Source organism: Spermophilus citellus (assembly GCF_964194105.1).
Source record: "Spermophilus citellus genome assembly, chromosome: 18".
NCBI classification, from domain to species: Eukaryota; Metazoa; Chordata; class Mammalia; order Rodentia; family Sciuridae; genus Spermophilus; species Spermophilus citellus.
This window is the reverse complement of record NC_138200.1, coordinates 7,081,679-7,101,650: the sequence shown is the minus strand read 5'-3', so window position 1 is coordinate 7,101,650 and position 19,972 is coordinate 7,081,679. Positions and strand designations below refer to the sequence as shown.

At 52.8% G+C, this 19,972-nt stretch overlaps 2 protein-coding genes across 11 annotated transcripts; one reads left to right on the top strand and one right to left on the bottom strand.

The window, feature by feature from the left end:
• Positions 1-1,179: 1,179 nt before the first annotated feature.
• Positions 1,180-6,524, bottom strand: PIH1D1 (PIH1 domain containing 1). Of its 5 annotated transcripts, none has more exons than XM_081273949.1 (10): positions 6,385-6,524; positions 5,478-5,571; positions 4,774-4,840; positions 4,128-4,307; positions 2,824-2,885; positions 2,656-2,737; positions 2,232-2,361; positions 1,940-2,015; positions 1,424-1,567; positions 1,180-1,303 (listed from the first exon to the last, which is right to left on the bottom strand). In XM_081273949.1, the coding sequence occupies exons 2-10, from the start codon at positions 5,565-5,567 to the stop codon at positions 1,262-1,264; spliced, it is 873 nt and encodes a 290-aa protein (XP_081130075.1). In that variant the 5' UTR covers positions 5,568-5,571; positions 6,385-6,524; the 3' UTR covers positions 1,180-1,261. The 5 variants fall into 5 exon arrangements, with proteins under 5 accessions (XP_081130075.1, XP_081130077.1, XP_081130076.1 ...); XM_081273951.1 differs by having other exon boundaries at positions 5,478-5,584; positions 6,385-6,515; XM_081273950.1 differs by lacking the exon at positions 6,385-6,524 and adding an exon at positions 6,061-6,228.
• On the top strand, positions 6,417-18,654 carry ALDH16A1 (aldehyde dehydrogenase 16 family member A1). Of its 6 annotated transcripts, none has more exons than XM_081273936.1 (17): positions 6,417-6,539; positions 10,701-10,803; positions 11,174-11,300; positions 11,837-12,015; positions 12,106-12,183; positions 12,348-12,529; positions 12,613-12,765; positions 13,092-13,277; positions 13,429-13,524; positions 13,728-13,864; positions 14,011-14,116; positions 14,213-14,343; positions 14,666-14,833; positions 15,014-15,215; positions 17,391-17,436; positions 17,798-17,920; positions 18,376-18,654. In XM_081273936.1, the coding sequence occupies exons 1-17, from the start codon at positions 6,450-6,452 to the stop codon at positions 18,465-18,467; spliced, it is 2,199 nt and encodes a 732-aa protein (XP_081130062.1). In that variant the 5' UTR covers positions 6,417-6,449; the 3' UTR covers positions 18,468-18,654. The 6 variants fall into 6 exon arrangements, with proteins under 6 accessions (XP_081130062.1, XP_081130060.1, XP_081130059.1 ...); XM_081273934.1 differs by having other exon boundaries at positions 17,768-17,920; XM_081273933.1 differs by having other exon boundaries at positions 17,391-17,576.
• Positions 18,655-19,972: the final 1,318 nt, after the last annotated feature.

Below are 19,972 nucleotides of genomic sequence, written 5' to 3'. Positions count from 1 at the left end.
TCCTACTAAGAATCAGGCATTGTCCCACTGAGAATTCAACTCAGCCAGGGAAGATCAAAGTATAAAATCTGAAAAAAAGTTTCAGGCAATGTTCCAGAAAAAGGATGTGGGTGGCTAGGATGTAGCTCAGTGGTGCTGGATGAGCTTAGCATTCCAGTGGCCCTGGGTTCAATCCCCAGCACCAAAAAGGGGCCTCTGGGACAATGCATGTGTGGGAGGGTGGAGTGGAGAGCACATCTCCAACACAGGAAACAGCACTTGCAAAGTCAGGAGGCAGAGGACAACCTGATGGCTTGAAGTCTCAGAGTTTGGTGTAATTGTGATATGGAGCAGGGTTCCAGGAATGGGAAGCCCTCAGGTGAGGGGCAGGAGGCACTAGAGACAGTGTGATTGCCAACAGCCAACAGCCTTTTCTCTACATTTGGGTGCACGGGGAGAAATTCTGGTCAGGAAGTGCCCCCTTGAATGCATAACCACTGCTTGGGAGCTGAAGAGAACTGAAAACTGGCTGATGAACTGGAGGATGCTAAGTGGAAGTAACACAGAAGCCAAGAGAAGGTGGGAATAAAGGGTGTGGCCACTATCAGTGTGCCTGGGTCCCAATAAGAAGAGATCATATGGAGGCAGGAAGCGGGCCAGGCCACACAGAGCCTTGACTACTAAGGAGCCTGGACCTTCTCCTGGGGGCTCTGGGGAGCCAGAGGGCTGTGAACCAGAAAAGAACAGGGTCAGCTCAAGACGAATGAAGAGAAAGAGAGAACAGGAGGCTGGGAAGGGGTCCATGGGAAGAGGATGAGGCCTGAGCTGGGGTGGGGACTCTGGGACTCCAATCCAACGTCCCTCTTCTCTCCCGGCTTTGTGTGTGTGTGTGTGTGTGTGTGTGTGTGTGGTGCTGGGATTGAATCCAGGGCCTTGTACATTCGAGGCAAGCACTCTACCAACTGAGCTATGAGCCAGCCCCCTTTTTTTCTTTTTTGGTACTAGGGATTGAACCCAGGGGTGCTTAACCACTGAGCCACATCCCCAGCCCTTTTTTTTTCATATTTTATTAAAGACATGGTCTTGCTGAGTTGCTAAGTGCCTTGATAAGTTGCTGAGACTGCCTCAAGATCCTCCTGCCTCAGCCTCCCGAGCGGCCCTCCCATTCTTCACCCCACATATACCTAGCCAGAGACAGAACAAAGGCAAATATCTTTTTATTTCAAGCTAGAGAAGCCACCGGCCTTTTCTCTACATTTGGATGCACGGGGAGAAATTCTGGTCAGGAAGGCACTGACAGAAGGGGCATGGCCACCATAAGTTGCTGAGAGAGTAAAAAGAATGAGGACTCAGGACCTGGAAGTCAGCCCTAGCCCCTTCTCCCTCAGACCCAAGGGTCCAGGCACCCCATGTCCCAGCTTCCTCAATCCCCTCCCCCAGGTACCTTTCTCTTCCGGTGAAAGGCTGCCTTGCTCTCCTCAGAGTTGATCCGCAAGGGGATATAAGCATCCAGGTGATACAGCTGCTGAGGGCCCCCCATCACCAGGCGGTTCTCCCCGATCTCCAACGACAGCCCCAGGGCTCCATCCTGCAGATGTGGTGTAATCAGCTCACCCTCTCCAGCAATGGGACCATAATAACAAGGCCCCAAAACAGCAGCCTCACATATTGGGAAACTACATTTAAAGGGCCACAGCATGTCTGAGGCCCTGGTTTTAATTCTGAGTACATACATCTCTCTCTGTCTCTCTCTTTCTCTCTCTCTCTCTCTCACACACACACACACACACACACACACACACACCTATCTCCCAGAAAAAAGGCAAAAGACAGTAATTAAGGAATTCCCTCGGGCATCCTCAAGGGAGCAGCAGAAGGCAGGCCTATTGGCCTCCTGGCACACTTACACAGGGCTGGCAGTGCGCATCACCCCACCATTCCAGAGTAGCTCTGCACTCACCAGTTTGGGGAGGTCAATTTCAGCCAAGAGGAGGTCAGGCGCTTCCAGCCAAAGGTTCAGGTGAGGTTTCTCAGGGCTGTGGAAGAGCCAGGTCCAGAACTGAGGACAGCTGCCAGGCCTCTGTCAGCACCGGTGCCTGGCCTGGCTGCTGTTCCCCGTCTGCCTCCACCAGGCCCTGCTGCCACAGGATCCCCAGGCAAGAGCACCAGGGCAGAGCCCAGTGTGGGGAAGGAGGACCAAAAGAGGGGTTCGGCGGTGGAGGGGAGTCTTGAGGGGATCCGCGAAGGCCCACCCTTCCTCAGCTGGCCGGGAGCTGGGTGTATATAGGTTCCCCAGCTCCTGGATCCGAGGACGCTGCTGGGAGCGGATGTTCTGCTGCGAGATGGAGCCCATGAAAGTCCGATTCTTCAACATGCGCCATTCTGAGGGTGGATTGTAGAGTGAAAAATCACTGGGTCCCTTTGCTCTCTCAGGAGGTCCAGCCCAGCTGACGGCAGGGCCAGAGAAGCTCCGCCCCCTCCCTGGAGGCCTGGGTTCAGCCCACCCTTCCCAGCATGCACCAATAAAGCCCACCCCAGATGTTCCAGGCCCTGCACCCATCTGAATGCCCTGGGCTAGCTCCACCCCCTCCCTGGCCTCCAGAACCAAGCTAATCTCTCCCAAGGGTAGCACTCTGGGCTCCATTCCTTTCCCAAGGCCCGGGCCTCGACCCTCACCTGGATTCAGCTGCAAGCCATATTTGTCCTCAAGGCCCTCCCTGGCGATGGTAACCACGAGCTCCCGCAAGAAATCGCTGTTCTACATTGAGAAAGAGAAGAGTTGCAGTAGGGCTGAGGGCTGGAAGGAGAGGCCCCTACCCAGGCCTTACCCACAATTCCACCAACCTGCATCCTCCTGTAGAAGTCACTGTTGACAGCCACATCGTAAGCGGTACAGCCCTGGCCTTCTGCAGGGAGAGAAAGTGGATGAGATTCCTCCAGCCCCCCAGAGTAACCCCACAGCCCAGGCACAGGCAAAGAAACACCAACCAGGGATAGCAGCCACAGGGACCAAAGACAGAGACATCAGGGAGTGACAGTTCAACACACAGTCCAGTGGACTCTCAAACTGGTGTCCAGTCTTCTAGCCTCTCACCACTGGTTCCAAAGATCATGTCCCCAGGGCAGACCCTGCCCTTCCCCAGCTTACAGCCCTCAAGTCAAGGTCTGAGGCCTCCTGCCTGGTTTTGCGTGGCAGGCCCTGTGCTGTGTATCCCTCCAACCTCTAGGGAGAAGCTTATTCCTCCTCAGTAACCTCAGCCTTTTCAACTTCTTTCATTCTTGATTACTAGCCAGTGAAATTTAATCATTCTATCTCCAGCACCTCTAAAATCCTGTCCCTTCAAATCTTATATCAAGAAGCCTCCCTCCAGGCCACCGAAGAGTCCCTTAGGGCTGCATCTCCTCCAAAGCAGCCCAAATCACGCCACATTGAAATAACATCCATCCCTGGGCACAGTGGCGCCTGCCTGTAATCCCAATGGTTTGGGAGGCTGAGACAGGAGATCTCGAGTTCAAAGCCAGCCTCTAGGGAGGTGCTGAGCAACTAAGTGAGACCCTGTCTTTAAATAAAAAATACAAAATACAAAATAGGGCCGGGGATATGGCTCAGTGGTTGAGTGCTCCTGAGTTCAATCCCAGGTACCTAAATAAATAAATAAATAAATAAATAACACCCATGCCCTCTGCCTGTAGCCATGACTGGGAGTTTCTCAAGGGTGAGATCTGGGTGTGATAAGTCCCATTCCTCTGGCACTGCCCAAAGCTTAGTCCCGGGCTTCTGGAGACACATGTGAATTGCAGAAAAAGATACAGAGGCAGAAACAGAGACAAGACAGAGGTGGAGATAAGGGAGAAGGGCAGAGGAAAAACCACAGACAAAAGAGTGAAAGCTGGCCTGGGACTAAGGCCAGAGAATGAGCTGATGAGTGTAGAGCCCTCTGCCCACCCCTCCCCTCTCTGGGCGGGGCAGGAGCACCAGTCTGACAAGGTGGGCAGAACCAGATCTCCTCAGGAGACTAGGGATGTGCCACCCACAAAAGTACTGGGGAGCAGATTTCTAGGGAAAAGGATCCTGGGTCCTGGATCTTGGGTTTTAGGGAAGAAGGGACTTAAGAGGCCAGACTCCTAGGTCCTCTGAGGGCACTGACTTGCATCTAGTTCAGCATGTGGCTCTCCCAGACTCATGGGGATGCGAAACCCAGCCTGGTCCTCCTCCAGCATTTGAAGCAGCTCGTCCTCGGTCACGTCAGCCGGAGGTGGGATGGAGGGAGAGTGACAGATGTTGATGAAAACCTTCCCTTCTGAAGAGTTGGTCTTTATGCAGAAACCTGTGGGAGTGGGTTTGTCCTGACCATCTGTCTCTGCACAGCCTCAGTCTCCATCCACCCTTTTGCTGGGTCTGTTTCCCCTTCTGCGGGGGCTCTTTATTCTTTTTCTGGATCTGTTCCCCTTCTCCTTCCTAAGACCCCTGACCCTCTTGCTGAGTCTCTGTCCTCCTTCCACTGTGCTCTCCATCCTCCATCAGCTCTCTCTGGGTCACCAGCCCTAGTGACTTCCCTGGGCATCAGACACAAACACCAAGCCTTTATATTCTAGTGTTTTGCTTCTTTTTGTTCTTTACCCAGCTCCCTGTGGTTCAGATGGGGATGCTAGCCAAGCTCTCTACCACTCAACTACATCCCCACCCCTTCTTTCCTCCTTCTTCTGTCCCCTGGCCTCAGAATCTATACTTGTTCTCTCTGGGTCTCAGTTTCTCTCTGAGACTCTTCCTCTCTGGGTTTCTGTTTTTCTCACCAGCCTGAGGTTGGATCTGTGTAGATTCTGATCTGGTTGTCTGCGCTTGATGGAGTTCTTTGGAAGCCTGTGGAGAAAACAGTCTTCAGGCTTGGAGTCTGTATAATCAGATCCCTCATTTATTCCTTAAATATTTATAGAGGGTTTTTTTAATTTTATTTTTTTAGTGCTGGGGATGGAACTCAGGCCTTTTGCAAGCTAGGCAAAAACTTTATCACTGAGCTTACATCCCCAGCCCTATAGCAATTCTTATATATGAGAGTTATAGTTGGCACAAAAGCCGGGCCTGATGGTAGACACCTGTGATCCCAGTAGCTGGGGAGAGTGAAGCAGGAGGATCACGAATTCAAAGCCAGCCTCAGCAAAAGAGAAGTGCTAAACAACTTAATGAGACACTGTCCCTAAATAAGTACACAATAGGGCTGGGGATGTGGCTCAGTGTCCTGTGCCCTGAGTTCAATCCCCGGCACCCCGCCCCCAAATTAGACATTCTACCTCCTCCTCCTCCTCTTCCTTCAAGTACACAAAGAACAACCCCAAACCCATTCCTATCATTTCTTGGAACCTAGCAAACTTTAAGCCAAGCAACTACAATTCCCATAGACCTGTTAGCCCCGTAGTGCATCCCGGGAACTGTACTCCCATCTCTGAGCACCAAAACATGTCCCAGTTCACAGGGACCCAGAAGTCCAGTCAGTCCGCACCTGCAGCAGCAGCTCCTCGAACCGCGCCGTCTCATCATCCATCGTCTCTGTCTCGCTTAGCTCTGGCACCAGCAGCTTCGAGTCCGCCATGGCCCTAGGAAGGAAACCTAGGTATCCTCAGTACCTTCGACGTGGCGAGCTTTTCCCAGGATCCGAACTCTGGAGCCTACTTCCTGCCCCTCAGTCGACTACCTACTCACTATTCTACCTACTTTTCTATTCGAAAACCTAAGAAACTGGCCTGAGGCAACAATTTCATTCTAAATCAGACACGGTCCTGAAATCCTTTGGGAACCAGTATTCCAGGACGCACTCTCGATCCTACTTGCCAAGAGTATGTGAACGGAAGCCATACTTCCCATCCTTTGTAGCCGAGCAACCAGAGTTAGCCACACTTCCGACTACCCCAACGCTCATTCACCAAGCAGGCAACCTTTAAATCACGGGCCAAGTCTGCAGCCACGCCTCTCCCCACAACCAATCAAAAATATGTCCTCAGGACGATGTCCAAATGCCACCCTCCCACCTTTGCCTAACAACCACTGTTGACCAGACGACAGCGCCTTCAGGGTTAGCCACACACCAGATCCGAATCTCTAGCACATGTATTTGGAACGAAAAGCTGCACTTCCTATCTCCAATGCAAAAAAGGGGCGGGAAGACACATCACTACGCGCCACCCTTCTAAACCCGGAGCCCTAGTGTTGGCAGGACACCCTCATTTCCGGTCTCCACCGCCTCCAGGCTTGCGCTCACATGTTCCAAACTACATTTCCCAGCGCCAGCCTGTAGGCGGGGTCACCTGCCCCCAAGGCCGGAGGTAATGGACGGGACACGCCCCATCCCGTAGCCCCGCCCCTTCTCGTTGGTCCCGCCCTATTGGAGGGGGCGGTGCCGCCCTTCGGACCTTCAGGTTCCTTCTTTTGGCCAGAGCGGCCAGCAGTTCTTCGCGGAAGACGGTGCGGGTAGGCGATGGCTGAGACGCGCGCAGAGCTCCGCGCGCACGAGATCTTCACTACGCTGGAATACGGACCGGTGCCCGAGAGCTACGCATGCGCAACGGTGAGGACTTATGGCCGGCACTGCCCACTGCCTTCCCCTGACCTCGCGGCCGCGTCTTCCGCGCAAACTCCCGTGATCCACCGCGGCCGCAACGCAGCTCCGCCCCTTTCGGCTCCCGGGATTCCCGCCACTGCCTAGTACCCGGCGGCTGCTGCTGCAGATCCCTAGTGGTTCCTGTGCTCCACCGTCCTTAACTCCCTGTGGTGAATCCTCAGGTCCCCTCCTTAGCATCTCTGTGTAGCTCGCTTGATCACCTGGAGACCTGCAGGACCTGCGCGGCGTCTCCGTGCCTCCTTAGAGGCTCGAAGGAGCTCGGCTCTTTAGATACTTCAGAACTTCCCGTAATTGACTGCAGCCCCAGACTTCCTCCGAGGGCTCCCGTGATCTCTCTGGCTCTCAAAATACTCCAGGAGGTCCCATGATGCCTCAGGGCCCCTTAAGTTCCTCTTGAGGCCCCTGTACCCCCGGGTTTCCTCAGAACTTCCTAGGACTCTCGTGATCCCTCAGGGATCCTCCTGGACTTCCCGTGGATAATTAGAGCACCTGGAATTTTCTGTAATCCCAAAAGTAACGCAGAATTCCCTCATGGGGCTCCCTTGATCTTGCAGAGTCCTCCAAGGTATGGGGAGCCCAGACTTTAAGGAGGAGAGCAGGAGTCTGGGGGGTCTGGAGAGGAGGGGTCAGCATCAGGCTTGTCTTCAATAGGGGTCCTCACTGCTCCTCCAGGTGATAACAGCTGAGATGGGAAGGAATAAGATTACATGAAAACGTGCAGGAGCCCCACACATCCCAAAAAGAAACATTGATATTGTCTCGTGAGCATTGCTTCTAGAGTGCTGGGCAGGAGCATGCCCACTTTCAAGATCATTCCAGGAAGCCCCAGAGCTCTGGCTTCCTGCTGTGGGTACAGGTTTGGAAGATTGAGAGGGCAAGGACTTGTCCTGGCATCTGGTCAAATGGCTGGGTGACTGACTGTCCCTGCATGGCGAATCCAGGAGGAGCAAAACTGGAGGAAAGACTATGAGTTGATGGTGCCATGTGAGAGCCCTGGAGTCCGCCAAAGCTGTGTGCCAGAGTCCAGTGCTACTTGGGCCTGTACTTCAGGACAGAAAGAGATAATTGAACTGTAGGAGGGACTGGAAGTATCACTGTATAGATTCAGATAAGAGGATCTGGGACAAAGTACAGAGAACCCCCACACTTGGAGGCTGGTTAGAAATAGGATGTCCTGAAACAGCAATAATGGTATAATAGCTGATGTTTATTGGGTACTTTCTGAAGTGCCAGCCTCTATGCAAAACGTGATCTCATTTAACCCCTAGAACAATTGCGAGATTATTGTCATATTTTTAGTAACAGCGCCCAGAGTTGAAGAGAGAACTAATCTTGCCCATAGTCCACCGGGCTTAAAAGAAGTGAAGATCTGAACTTGAACCCATGGTTTCTCCCCCACCAGCAAAGTTTCCAACCTTTGCTGTGCGCCAGACTCAACAAATGTTTTCTCTTTGGCCTGAGCTTCCTTTTTTGAAAATGTCCATTACTGGCCAATTATTTCCATGTAAACATCTGGTGTTCCAGCTTGTCTTGAAAAAAAATTCCAAAATTCGGCAACCTTTGGCTCCACTACCCTGACAAAAATCATCTGGGACCAATTGCCACTGTCATAAATTAAATAGGTTGTAAGCTCTTAGTCTCCAGCAGGCCCTCTTCTATGTACTTGATCTGCCAGACATTATGGACATTCTTCTGGGTTTTTTCTTTTGGGGAGAAATTTTCCATAGAGTAATAGGCACTCATGAACTCCACTGACCCATCTCTCCACTTGAGCAGTGATCAACACTTCATCCGATGTTGATTCCTTTTATCTCTTTATTCATTTTTTTTCTTTTTAGAGTAAACAAATCCCAGATGTCAGGTTATGTCATGTTTCCTGTACTTTTTTATTTTCTTTCTTTTTTTTTTCTTTTTTGGTACCAGAGATTGATTGAAACCAGGGCACTTAAACATTGAGCACATCCCAAGTCCCTTTTTGTATTTTATTTAGAGACAGTGTCTCTGAGTTGTTTATGACCAAACTAAGTTGCTGAGGTTGGCTTTGAACTCACAATCCTCCTGCCTCAGCCTCCCCGGCTGCTGGGATTACAGGCATGTGCCACTGTGCATGGCTACCATACATTTTTTAAATCTATTTCTAACAGATAAGGACTTATTTTGTTATATAATCATGCCATTATCACATTTCACAGCATTAACATTCTTTAATATCTAATGCCTAGTTCATGCTCACATATCCCTGACTTTCAAAAATGCCTCTTTCCCCTGTGGGCATTTGTGTTCGTAACCTTGGGTGCAGGGTAATGTGTTAAGAGGGTGCTAAGAGAAGAGTTTGTAGGAAAAAAGTCAGAAGTATGCATTGGATTTAGCGACCCAGAACACATGAAGGGTGAGATCCAGTGAAGGCCAGGGTTAGAGTAGCATTGCTGGGCATGAATTGTGTGTAGTTCCTTTGTTCTTCACCACAGCCTTGTGAGAAAGGCACTTCGATCTGCCCCTGTTCCAGGGCCTTAACAGAGGCAAAGAGTAGTATTATAACCCCCTGGTTAAGGTTGCATATCAGGAAGTATCGGAGCCAGCACTGAAACTCATGCTGACATCCAAATTCCCCTGGGCAACCTGTGTGTGTCACACCGAGTGCTCAGGTGGACACTTCACAGCCAAATAGGCTGCACAAGGCAGATCAACATCAGGCTCGTCTTCACTAGGGGTCCTCACTACTCCTCCAGGTGATAACAGCTGAGATGGGAAGGAATAAGATCACATGAATAGGTGCAGGAGCCCCACATCCCAAAAAGAAACAGATATTGATATCGTCTCGTGAGCATTGCTAGAATGCTAGTCAGGAACATACCCACTTGCAAGATCACTCCAGGAAGCACCAGAGCTCTGGTTTCCTGCTGGATATTTATGGTATATTTCCAGTCTTCCTAGACCAGGTGCAGTGGGCCAGTCTGGGGTCACTATCTCCTAGCTGAATTTTGTCAGGTTTCCAAGGAAACAAAATTAACCTGAGGTCATTTCTTCATGGATGAGAAAAGATTTTTATTAATTTTTTGTTCAAAGTCTTCATGTCATTAAAAGTCCAAAGGACATCCTTCCTGTGTCACTGGGAATGTAAAATGGCACAGATGCTGTAGAAAACAGCACTGTTAAGCATGGAATTGCCATGTGACCCAGCAATTCCCCTCTATAGCTACGTGTACCCCAGAAGATCAAAGACATATATTCAAACAGTTTTGCACATGCGTGCTCACAGCAGCATTACTCATGAACCAAAAGACTAAAGCACTGTGAATGCCCATCTACTGATGAATGGATTAAAAAAAAAAACTGTTTGTCCATACAGTGGACTAGTATTTTACCTTAAGAAGAAATGAAGTCCTGATGCGTTCTGCAATGTGGATAAACTGAAAACACGCTAAGTGAAAGAAACCAGATGCAAAAGGATCACATCATATGATCATATTTATAGGAAGTGCTCAGAATAGGCAAATCCACAGAGACAAAAGGAAGATTAGTTGTTGTAAGCGGAAAGGGGGAAATGGAAAGTGTGTGTTCTGAGAATAGGTTTCCTTTTGGGTGATGAGAGTATTCTAGAAGCTAGACACAGTGGCACACACATGTAAAACCAGCTACTCAGGAGGCTGAAGGTCACAAGTTGGAGGCCAGCCTTGGCAACTTAGGAGGGGCTGGGGCTGGGAATGTAACTCAGCTGTAAAGAGCTTGTCTAACAGGTGCAAGGCCCTGAGTTCCATCTCTAGTACCACAAAAAAAGGAAGAAAATGTTTTACAACCAGAGAGAGATGATGATTGCACAGGCTACTTTTTAAAATTACTAAAATAGTAAATTTTATGTATATTTTACCACACACACACACACACACACACAAAAAAAAAAAAAAAAAAGATAACAGGGGTGGGGTGGGGCTGGTAGTGTAGCTCAATAGAAGATCATGGGCCCTGGGTTTGGTCCCCAGTGCCAAAAAAAGAAACAAGAAGAAACTGATGGACTGAGGATACAAGTGTCTCTTCCCAGAGGACTCAGGGTGGAGACTGAGCTGCTCCAGTATGGTCACAGTCCCTTTCCAAACTCTCTTCCCCTAGGCCTGGCTGGATACTCAGGACCGGTGCTTGGGCCACTATGTCAATGGGAAGTGGTTAAAACCTGTGCATGGGGACATAGTGCCATGGTGGGACCCCATCTCAGGTAGGAGATGTCCCCTGGTCATTAGGGGAAGGAGAGACCTTTGTGCCTTCCCAGCTCTTTGCTTAGGGCCAGAGGGCAGGGAGTAAGCGGGGAGGGGCTGCTATCTGGTTCCTCCTGGTGGTAATCCTGCTAACTGTGGTTCCAAGTCCCTACAAAGGCTCTTTGAAGTTGCTTTCTACTAAAGTCCCTTCCTTGCCTGTGGGAGATGATCAGAGCAAAGACCAGTGACAAAACAAGCCCAAAGGGAAGCTGGGGACCAGCTTCACTGCCCGAGACCTTCCCAGGCTCCAGGCGTCTTAACTTCTGTCAGTTCTCACACAAACGCCCCACATCTCTGCTCCCATCTCCGTACCCCAACTTTTCTCCCCAGGAGAGAAGTTGGCCACTTGCCTCCAGGCACAGAAGGAGGATGTGGCTGCAGCAGTGGAAGCAGCTAGGAACTCCTTCCTGAGCTGGAGCAAGCTCCCTGGAGCTGCGCGTGCCCAGCACCTGACCAGGTGATATAGTTGAGGTGTGGCCCGGGAGGTGGGGAGGAACTGCATCCCCCGGCATCCACTGGGGACTGGAAATGGCTACTCCGTTTCCCAGTCTCCCACTGAATTGATTGGCAGCTGAGTCTCATATTCCCAGCGTGCATTTGGGTCTTTAGTGGGCACAACATCCATTTCCCACCATTCACTGGTAGGCACAAAGCCTCTGTTTCACAGAATGTACTTGGGGTTCATCATGCCCCCATTTCTCAGCAGTTCATTGGGGTTGTTCTCCAGCACGCATTGGGGGCAGTTAGGAACAAAGATGCCATTTCCTAAAATACAGTTGAGATTAGAGAACAAGAGTTAAGTTCCCAATATGTTTTTGGGGGGCACTGGTGGCCAAGACCCTTCCACAGCACTCTCAGGGTTTGAGAATTTCCCCAACTGCATTTCCCATAAATCTTGGGTGCCCTCTGCCTCTGGTAAATTGTGAGGGTCCCCAGAGGCTCGTGGGCATCCATGTTGTCCGGGGTTGGACCTTCCCCATACTTCCTCCCCAGGCTGGCCAAGATGATTCAGAAGCACCAGCGGCTGCTGTGGACCCTGGAGTCCCTGGCGACTGGGCGGGCCATTCGCGAGGTTCGGGATGGGGATGTCCCACTGGCCCAGCAGCTGCTGCAGTTCCACGCAGTCCAGGCATACACCCAGGAGGAGGCGCTGGCAGGCTGGGAGCCTGTGGGTGAGAACCCGGATCCCTGCACCAGTCCCCGCCTCCTGCGTGACACAGTGTGCTGGATCAGTCCTCTCATTAATTCTCTTTTCCTTGCAGGCGTTGTTGGCCTCATCTTGCCACCCAAGTTCTCCTTCCTTGAGATGATGTGGAGGATTTGCCCTGCCCTGGCCATGGGTAAATGATGAGCTGGGGTCCCAGCTCTTAGATCTGAGAGCGGAGGAGATTGGGGGTCTGGACTCCTGGGTCTGAGGAAGGAGGGCTGGGGCCTGGACTCCTGGGTTTGAGGGAGGAGGACTGAGGGCTAGATTTCAGTGTCCTAGAGTTGTCCCCTTCCTCAGGCTGCACTGTGGTGGCCCTTGTGCCCCTGGCTTCTCCAACACCCCTCCTCCTGGCCCAGCTGGCAGGGGAGCTAGGATCCTTCCCGGGGATAATCAACGTGATCAGTGGCCCTGCCTCCCTGGGGCCTGCTCTGGCCTCCTGGCCTGGAGTCCAGAAGGTGGCCTTCTGTGGAGCCATTGAGGTATCTTCAGGGTTGGAAGTGGGGTGGGACAGGCTGGGGCCTGGAGTGTCCTGCCCCAGCTGAAGCCTGCAGGGGTCCCTCAGGAAGGACGTGCCCTGCGACGGACGCTGGCAGGTGAGGGGGCTGAGCTGGGCCTGGCGCTGGGCACAGAGTCACTGCTGCTGCTGACAGACTCGGCGGACGTGGACTCAGCTGTGGAGGGTGTTGTGGATGCAGCCTGGTCTGACCGCAGCCCGGTGAGATCTGTGCACTCGTGTCTCCAACATCCTGGGGGACCGCTGTGTCTCTGCAGACCTGGGGGTTTAAGTCTCTGTTCACTTTGTTGGTTCCTTGGGTCTAAAAATGCTGTTTTTTTTTAAAAGAACTCTCTTCATTTTTCTGAGTGTCCATGTTCCTACTTTTCCATCCTCTGACTTCACTCTTAAGATCATCACTTTTCTGTACTCTTGCCCTGGGTTTGGTCCTCACCACTTCTCCATGACCCTCCTCCTCCCTCAGGCCCAGCCCCCTGTGCCCTCCAGTCTTCCCTATGTGGGCCCTGACCACGCCCATCTCCTATCAGGGGGGCCTCAGGCTCCTTGTGCAGGAGTCTGTGTGGGATGAAACCATGAAGAGGCTCCAGGTACGCATGGGCCGGCTTCGAGGTGGCCAAGAGGTGGATGGGGCCGTGGACATGGGGGTCAAGGAGCCTACTGCGTATATCCTGGCCCGGAACTATGTGGAGGAGGCCCGGAAGCAGGGCGCACAGGTTAGCTCTGGGACATCCGTTGTGGTACTGAGGTGGAGGAGCCTGGAGACTGAACTCCTGGGTCTGAGGGAGAAAGATGCGGGGCCTGGACCCCTGGGTCTGAGGGAGGAGGGCCTGTGCTGACTTCCAGGTCTATTTCTCTCCTTCTTAGGTGTTCCAGGCTAGTGAAATGCCCTCAGTTAGCCCATTCTGTCCCCCAACCTTGATCACTGGTCTTCCCCCTGCCTCCCCATGTGCCCAAGCAGAGGTGAGTCCCTAGGGTGCCTGGAGTCCTGTTCCATCCACTGTCCTCAGCCAGTCCTAGGCAGCAGCATTCTACCTGCAGAAACCCTGGGGGGACCTGGGACCTGGGTCTGGGGGCTGCTGCCTGCTGTAGGCTTATCCCCTGATGGGTGGGGTGATCAAAGGGGGCATTTGCCCAGCCACTGAGCTTCCTGACACCCCTTTCAGGTGCCATGGCCTCTGGTCATGGCCTCCGCTTTCCGCACAGCCAAGGAGGCCTTGGCCATAGTCAATGGGACGCCCCGCGGAGGCAGCGCCAGTGTGTGGAGTGAGAGGCTAGGGCTGGCGCTGGAGCTGGGCTATGGGTCAGTACTGACACTGTCCACCGGGGCACAAAGGGCAGCCTGCGAGCATGGTCCAAGCACCTCTTCTCCTCCATCTGCTGTCTCCCTTCCCTCTGGGCCTCTTCCTCCCCACTTCCTGTTTTTTGATATCTCCATCTCCACTGCAGGCTCCAGATGGGCACAGTGTGGATCAATGCCCATGGCCTTCGAGACCCTGCAGTGCCCACAGGCGGCTGCAAGGAGAGTGGGTCTTCCTGGCACGGGGGCCTGGATGTGAGTGTCTGTCCTCTGGTCACCACCCCTACGTCACTTTAATGCCTACTCTCACCTGTGTCCATCTTGCACCTGCTGATACCACCCCTCTCCTAGGGTCTGTATGAGTATCTGCGGCCCTCAGGGACCCCTGCCCGCGTGCCCTTCCTTTGTGAGAATCTGAACTATGACACCTTTGGCCTTGCTGTGCCCCCAGCCCTGCCAGCTGGTCCAGAAATGGGGCCCAGGTGAGCCATTCCAGGGCTCAGTGGTGTGGGGAAGAAGGGGAAAGTTCCATCAGACTCCGCCAGCCAAGGGTGGGAGGGCTGGAAGGAGGCCTGTTCGTGGCACTCCTGGGTCCCCAGGTCCTGAGCTGCCTTCTGGGTCTTAGTGCCTCACTCCCTGGGCCTGGTGAGTCTCAGTCCTGCCTGACAACGGTCTGTGCTGGTTCACAAGAGCAGAAGTTGAAAGTCCCCCAGAGGCTCATAGGAGCTGGGGTGGTCTGTGCAGCGGGGTAGAGCCTGGGGTCTGAGCAGACCCAGGACCCCCTCATGCTTCACTGGCACACAGCCCAGCACCTCCCTATGGACTCTTCGTGGGAGGCCGTTTCCAAGCCCCTGGGTCCCGGAGCTCCAGGCCTATCCAGGATTCTTCTGGCAACCTCCATGGCTATGTGGCTGAGGGTGGGGCCAAGGATGTCCGGGATGCTGTGGAGGCCGCTCACCAGGCTGCCCCTGGGTAAGAGGACTCACATGGGAAGCTTTGGGCCATGGGGTGGCAGGGGTGGTCATATGGGACCCCCAATAGGTGGTGGACCCTGGGGCCTGGATCCCCAGGGTGGGGGCTGCAGACAGAGGTGGGTGTCTGGAAAGCACTCGGACCAGGACACTACTCCCAGTGTGCATTGTCCGCCCACAGCTGGGCAGGCCAGTCGCCAGGAGCCCGGGCGGCCCTACTGTGGGCTCTGGCAGCTGCACTGGAACGCCGGGTCCCCACCCTGGCGTCGAGGCTGGAGAGGCAGGGAGTGGAGCTCAAGGCAGCCAAGGCGGAGGTGGAGCTGAGCATTCAGCGACTTCGGACATGGGGAGCCCAGGCCCAGGCCCAGGGCCACACCCTGCAGGTGAGAGGGGTCTGTGGACAGAGCCGGCAGCCAGGCGGAGGGTCAGGGCAAAGGCTGTGGAATGAGCCGGGTTTGGGTTCAGGCCCAACTCCACCCCCTCCCAGCTGCGTGGTCATCAGCAAGTGGCGTCACGTCTCAGCACCTGTTTCCTCATCTGTGTAATGGGCATCCGGCCACCCCCCAGAGTAGTTGTCTAGATCATGGTCATTGATGCATTACTGACCAAATCCCCATTTAGCAGATGTGACCATGACGGCTTTTCTATCTTTCCTTTCTTTTTTAATTGCTGGTACTCGGGATCAAACCCGGGCTCATGCCTGCTAGGCAAGCAGCTCTACCACTGAGCCACATCCCCAGTCTATAATGACTTTTTTTTTTTTTTTTTGACAAAAGAGAATAGAAGATAGGAAATAATGCACTTCACAGAATATTGTCTCCTGGGATTTTTGTTTTATTTATATACACATATTATTTGGTTAAATATATGTACGGGCTTAGGCAGGCATGGTGGCATGCACTTATAATCCCAGTGACTCTGGAGACCAGGGCAGGAGGATTACAAGTTCAAGGTCAGCCTCAGCAATTTAACAAGATCCTACCTCAAAATAAAAATAAAGAGCAGTGGGGATGTAGCTTAGTGTTAAAGTGCCCCTAGATTCAATCCTGGACACACACACACACACACAGTTACACTCACACACTTACACTCACACACAGGTTTGATGTGAATGAATCATGGACCAGTGTCCCGGGGCACCACTGGAGTGCTCAGGAATAAGGCTGATAGAAGGATGGCGAGCCCCTTGACCTGTCCCCATGTCCTCCTCCGTAAGTAGCATGCAGTTGGACAGTTTTACAGTTGTGATCAGTCTCATGCATTTGTGAAAACTAACTGAGTTAAGCGATCAGTGCCTGACAGACATCCAAGGACTCCAAAGATGTCTCCTCATGGCCGGCCAGTGGGCACGGGAAAAGACCCTGAGGTGGAGCCCTGCCTAGGCACTGATGACACCTGGGTTCCAGCACTGGAAAGGGCGGGGGGAGGAAGTCAGGTATGGTGGCACTTGTCTGTGATCCCAACTGCTTGGGAAACTAAGGCAGAAGGATTGCTTCAGCCCGGGAGTTCAAGGCCAGCCTGGGCTACACAGTAAGACCCCCACCTTAAAACAAAGAAAAAGTAATTCCTGGGTTTTAACCCAGGAAATGAGAGCATATACCCATACAAAGATTTATGCACAGATATTCATCATAATAATGTTCACCACTATCTCACTTTCTTTTTTTTTTTTTTAAGAGAGAGTGAGAGAGGAGAGAGAGTGAGAGAGAGAGAGAATTTTTTAATATTTATTTTTTAGTTCTCGGCGGACACAACATCTTTGTTGGTATGTGGTGCTGAGGATCGAACCCGGGCCGCACGCATGCCAGACGAGCGCGCTACCGCTTGAGCTACATCCCCCAGCCCATGTTCACCACTATCTATAAAAACCTAGCATGCTGCAGGTCCTGAGTTCCATTGCCCACACAGAAAAAAAAAAAATTTAAAAAAAGCAAATAATACTACAGTGCAAACAGTAGGACTCCATGGCTATACTAGTCTAGGATATAAAAACTAATCTCTAAGGGTAGAAGGCAGATCAGTGATTGGCTGGGGACATGGAGGGCTCATATAGGGTAGCAGGTGGCAGGTGGGGATTAAGAGGCACAGGAATAGGGGAGAGTTCAGGGAAGAGTTCATATGCATACTGCCAAAACTTGTCAAATTGTACCCTTTACAGTGTGTAGTTTGGCAAATGTCAATTATATTCAGTAAAGCTTTTGCAAAACACACACACACACACACACACACACAAATCAGCCCACAGGCTGGGTTCTCAGCTCTCTGCACACATTAACTCATTTTATCCTAATAACAAATCTGTAAGGTTGGCACCGTTATTATTTTGAAGGTAGGCCACAGGCTCAGAGAGGTTAAGTAACTTGTCCAACATAGCTGGTGAGTGGCTGTCTGGCTCTGGAGTTCTGTACCCTACACCATCACGTGGCCATATAATATTGGGGTTTCTATGGAAAAGCAAAGATGGGGATGTGAAGAAGAAAGGGGCAGGTGACAGAGAAGCCTATGGGAGATCAGTCGGGCTCCCCTGCCACACCCTTGACCTAACCCCTGTCCCTCAGGTAGCAGGGCTGAGAGGCCCTGTGCTCCGGCTTCGCGAGCCACTAGGTGTGCTGGCCATCGTGTGCCCTGACGAGCTGCCCCTGCTTGCCTTTGTGTCGCTGCTGGCCCCTGCCCTGGCCCATGGCAACACTGTAGTCTTGGTGCCTAGTGGGACCTGTCCCCTGCTTGCCCTGGAGGTCTGCCAGGTACAGTCTCACCTGCCTATGCATTTTCCTGACGCTCCCCCCAGGTCTGCAGGAGCTCTGCTGTCTTCCCACCCTCTTTGGTAACCATAGTAACCCCAGTCCCAGCATCCCAGCCTAAGCCGGTGCATTCCTCCCCGAGCCCAACAGCCACTCCCCATGCACACTCCTGACCCAACCCCACTCCCCCCTAGCCCTGGGTGGCCCACTTTCTCACCCCCTAGGATATGGCCACCCTGTTCCCTGCTGGCCTCGTGAACGTGGTGACAGGAAATCGGGACCACCTGACCCGCTGCCTGGCCTTGCACCAGGACATTCAGGCCCTGTGGTACTTCGGATCTGCTCAGGTACCCTTCTGGAAGCACCGCCCCCACGCCCTGAGCACTCCTGTTGTTAAAGGCAACGAGGGTTAGTGGTTTGTCCCTTTAGAACCCTGGTTGGTAAGAAAGAGGATCTCCTTAGCAACAAAGACATTGGTTGACCTGTTGCTAAGGATCACACCCTGGCAATAGAGTCAGGTCCAAAGTCTACCCTCTTAAACATCCCTTTGGCAACCAATGGGAACTCCCAGTCCACGGGGCCTGGAGCTCATTCCTTTGAGCGTGGGCGTTGAAGAAGAGGAAATTCCCGAGCCACAGGGTCAACCTCTTTCCCTCAGCATCTGGAGGGGTTGTTTGCTAGGAGCCAAGCATCCAGCTAGGTCAAACCTTGAGGTCTCTCCAAAGAATCCTCATTGCTAAGGAAGCAGCTGCTTAGCAACCAAGCCTCTGGCAGTGCTAATCCTATCCTGTCCCCATCCCAGGGCTCCCAGTTTGTGGAGTGGGCCTCAGCAGGAAACCTCAAGCCTGTGTGGGTGAACAGAGGCTGCCCGCGGGCCTGGGATCAGGAGGCTGAGGGGGCAGGCCCAGAGCTGGCGCTGCGGGCAGCACGGACGAAGGCCCTGTGGCTGCCCATGGGGGACTGATGTGTGAGTGCCATGCACCCCACCTCAAATGCAGAAGAGATGGATTCCAGCAGATGCTAGATGCCTGGAACGTTCCTCTCGTGGTTCCTGGGTCCCTCAATAAACTGTCTGACCTGACCTGCTGTGTTTCTGAGGGAGGAGGGGATAGCAACTCTGATTTGTATGAACCCCTCCAGTTCAGCATCACAGTGGGTGGCTCCAGAACAACACAGCACTTGTGAGACAGATAAAGGGGACTCTGAGAGCCCCCATGCAGGGCAGTCTGAGGGGGCAAAAGGAGGAGTCAGAGGGAAGTCCCTGGAAGGCTCTGTTCCCGTGGGTGGTGTCAGGGTCCTTCCCGTTAGGTCTCCCATTGCTTACCCTGGCCAGAGCCAAGTGTGCAAGCAGGTCTGAACCACAGCGTCTCACGACAGGGAAATCTAATTGGCCAGCCTGAGCCAGGGATCTGCCTCCGTCCAGGCTCTCCAGCCAGCAGATCAATGTGCCAGTTGCCACCTCAGGTCAGGCATGTTCAGGGCACCGGGGGAGGCAAGTGCCAACAACGAGGCAGCACCAGCCGCCCAGAGCCCATGTGCTTGTGACAGAGGTGTGTGAGCTTCCTGTCACTGCTGCCACAAATTCCCACAAACTTTGGGGTTTAAAAAGAATGACAAAACGTTATCTCACAGGCAGCACGTGGTGGTGCACACCTGTAATCCCAGTGGCTCTGGAGGCTGAGGCAGGAGGATCGCAAGTGTAAAGCCAGCCTCAGCAAAATCGAGGCGCTAAGCAACTCAGTGAGACCCTGTCTCTAAATACAAAATAGGGCTGGGGCTCAGTGGTCGAGTGCCCCTGAGTTCAATCCCTGGATACAAAAAAAAAAAAAAAAGTCACCTCACAGTTCTGGAGGTTAGACTGCAATGAGCTTTGGTGAGCTGAAGTCAAGCCACAGGCTGCGGTGGTGCTTTCTGCAGGCTCTGGGGGACATGTCTTGTAGCTTTCCAGCTTGTCCAGGCCACCAACAGCCCTTGGCTCATGCCCCCTTCCTCCGCCTGCAGAGCCAGCAGTGGCTGACATCGCTCCTGGTTCACACTGACACCTTTTCTTTTGACACACTTCTGACTGGTTCTTCCTCTGTCATTTCTAACGACTCTTGTAATGACATTGGGTCCACCTGGATTGTCCAGGTCATCTCCCCATCTCAGGATCCTTAATCACCTCTGCCAAGTCTCTTTTGCCACATGGGAGCCAGAGGCACTACAGATTAGGATGTGGACATCCTTGGGGGCCGTGGCTCTGCCTGCCACAGGACAAGAGAGAAGAGGTCAATTATCATGAAAAGGTGGCTCCCTGGGCTACATGAGAAGGGAGAGGAAGAGAGCAGGGAAGAGAAATGTTGCTGGGCACAGTGGACCAGGCTTTGCTGCAGTGGGAGTCACTGTGTGTTCTAGGGCCA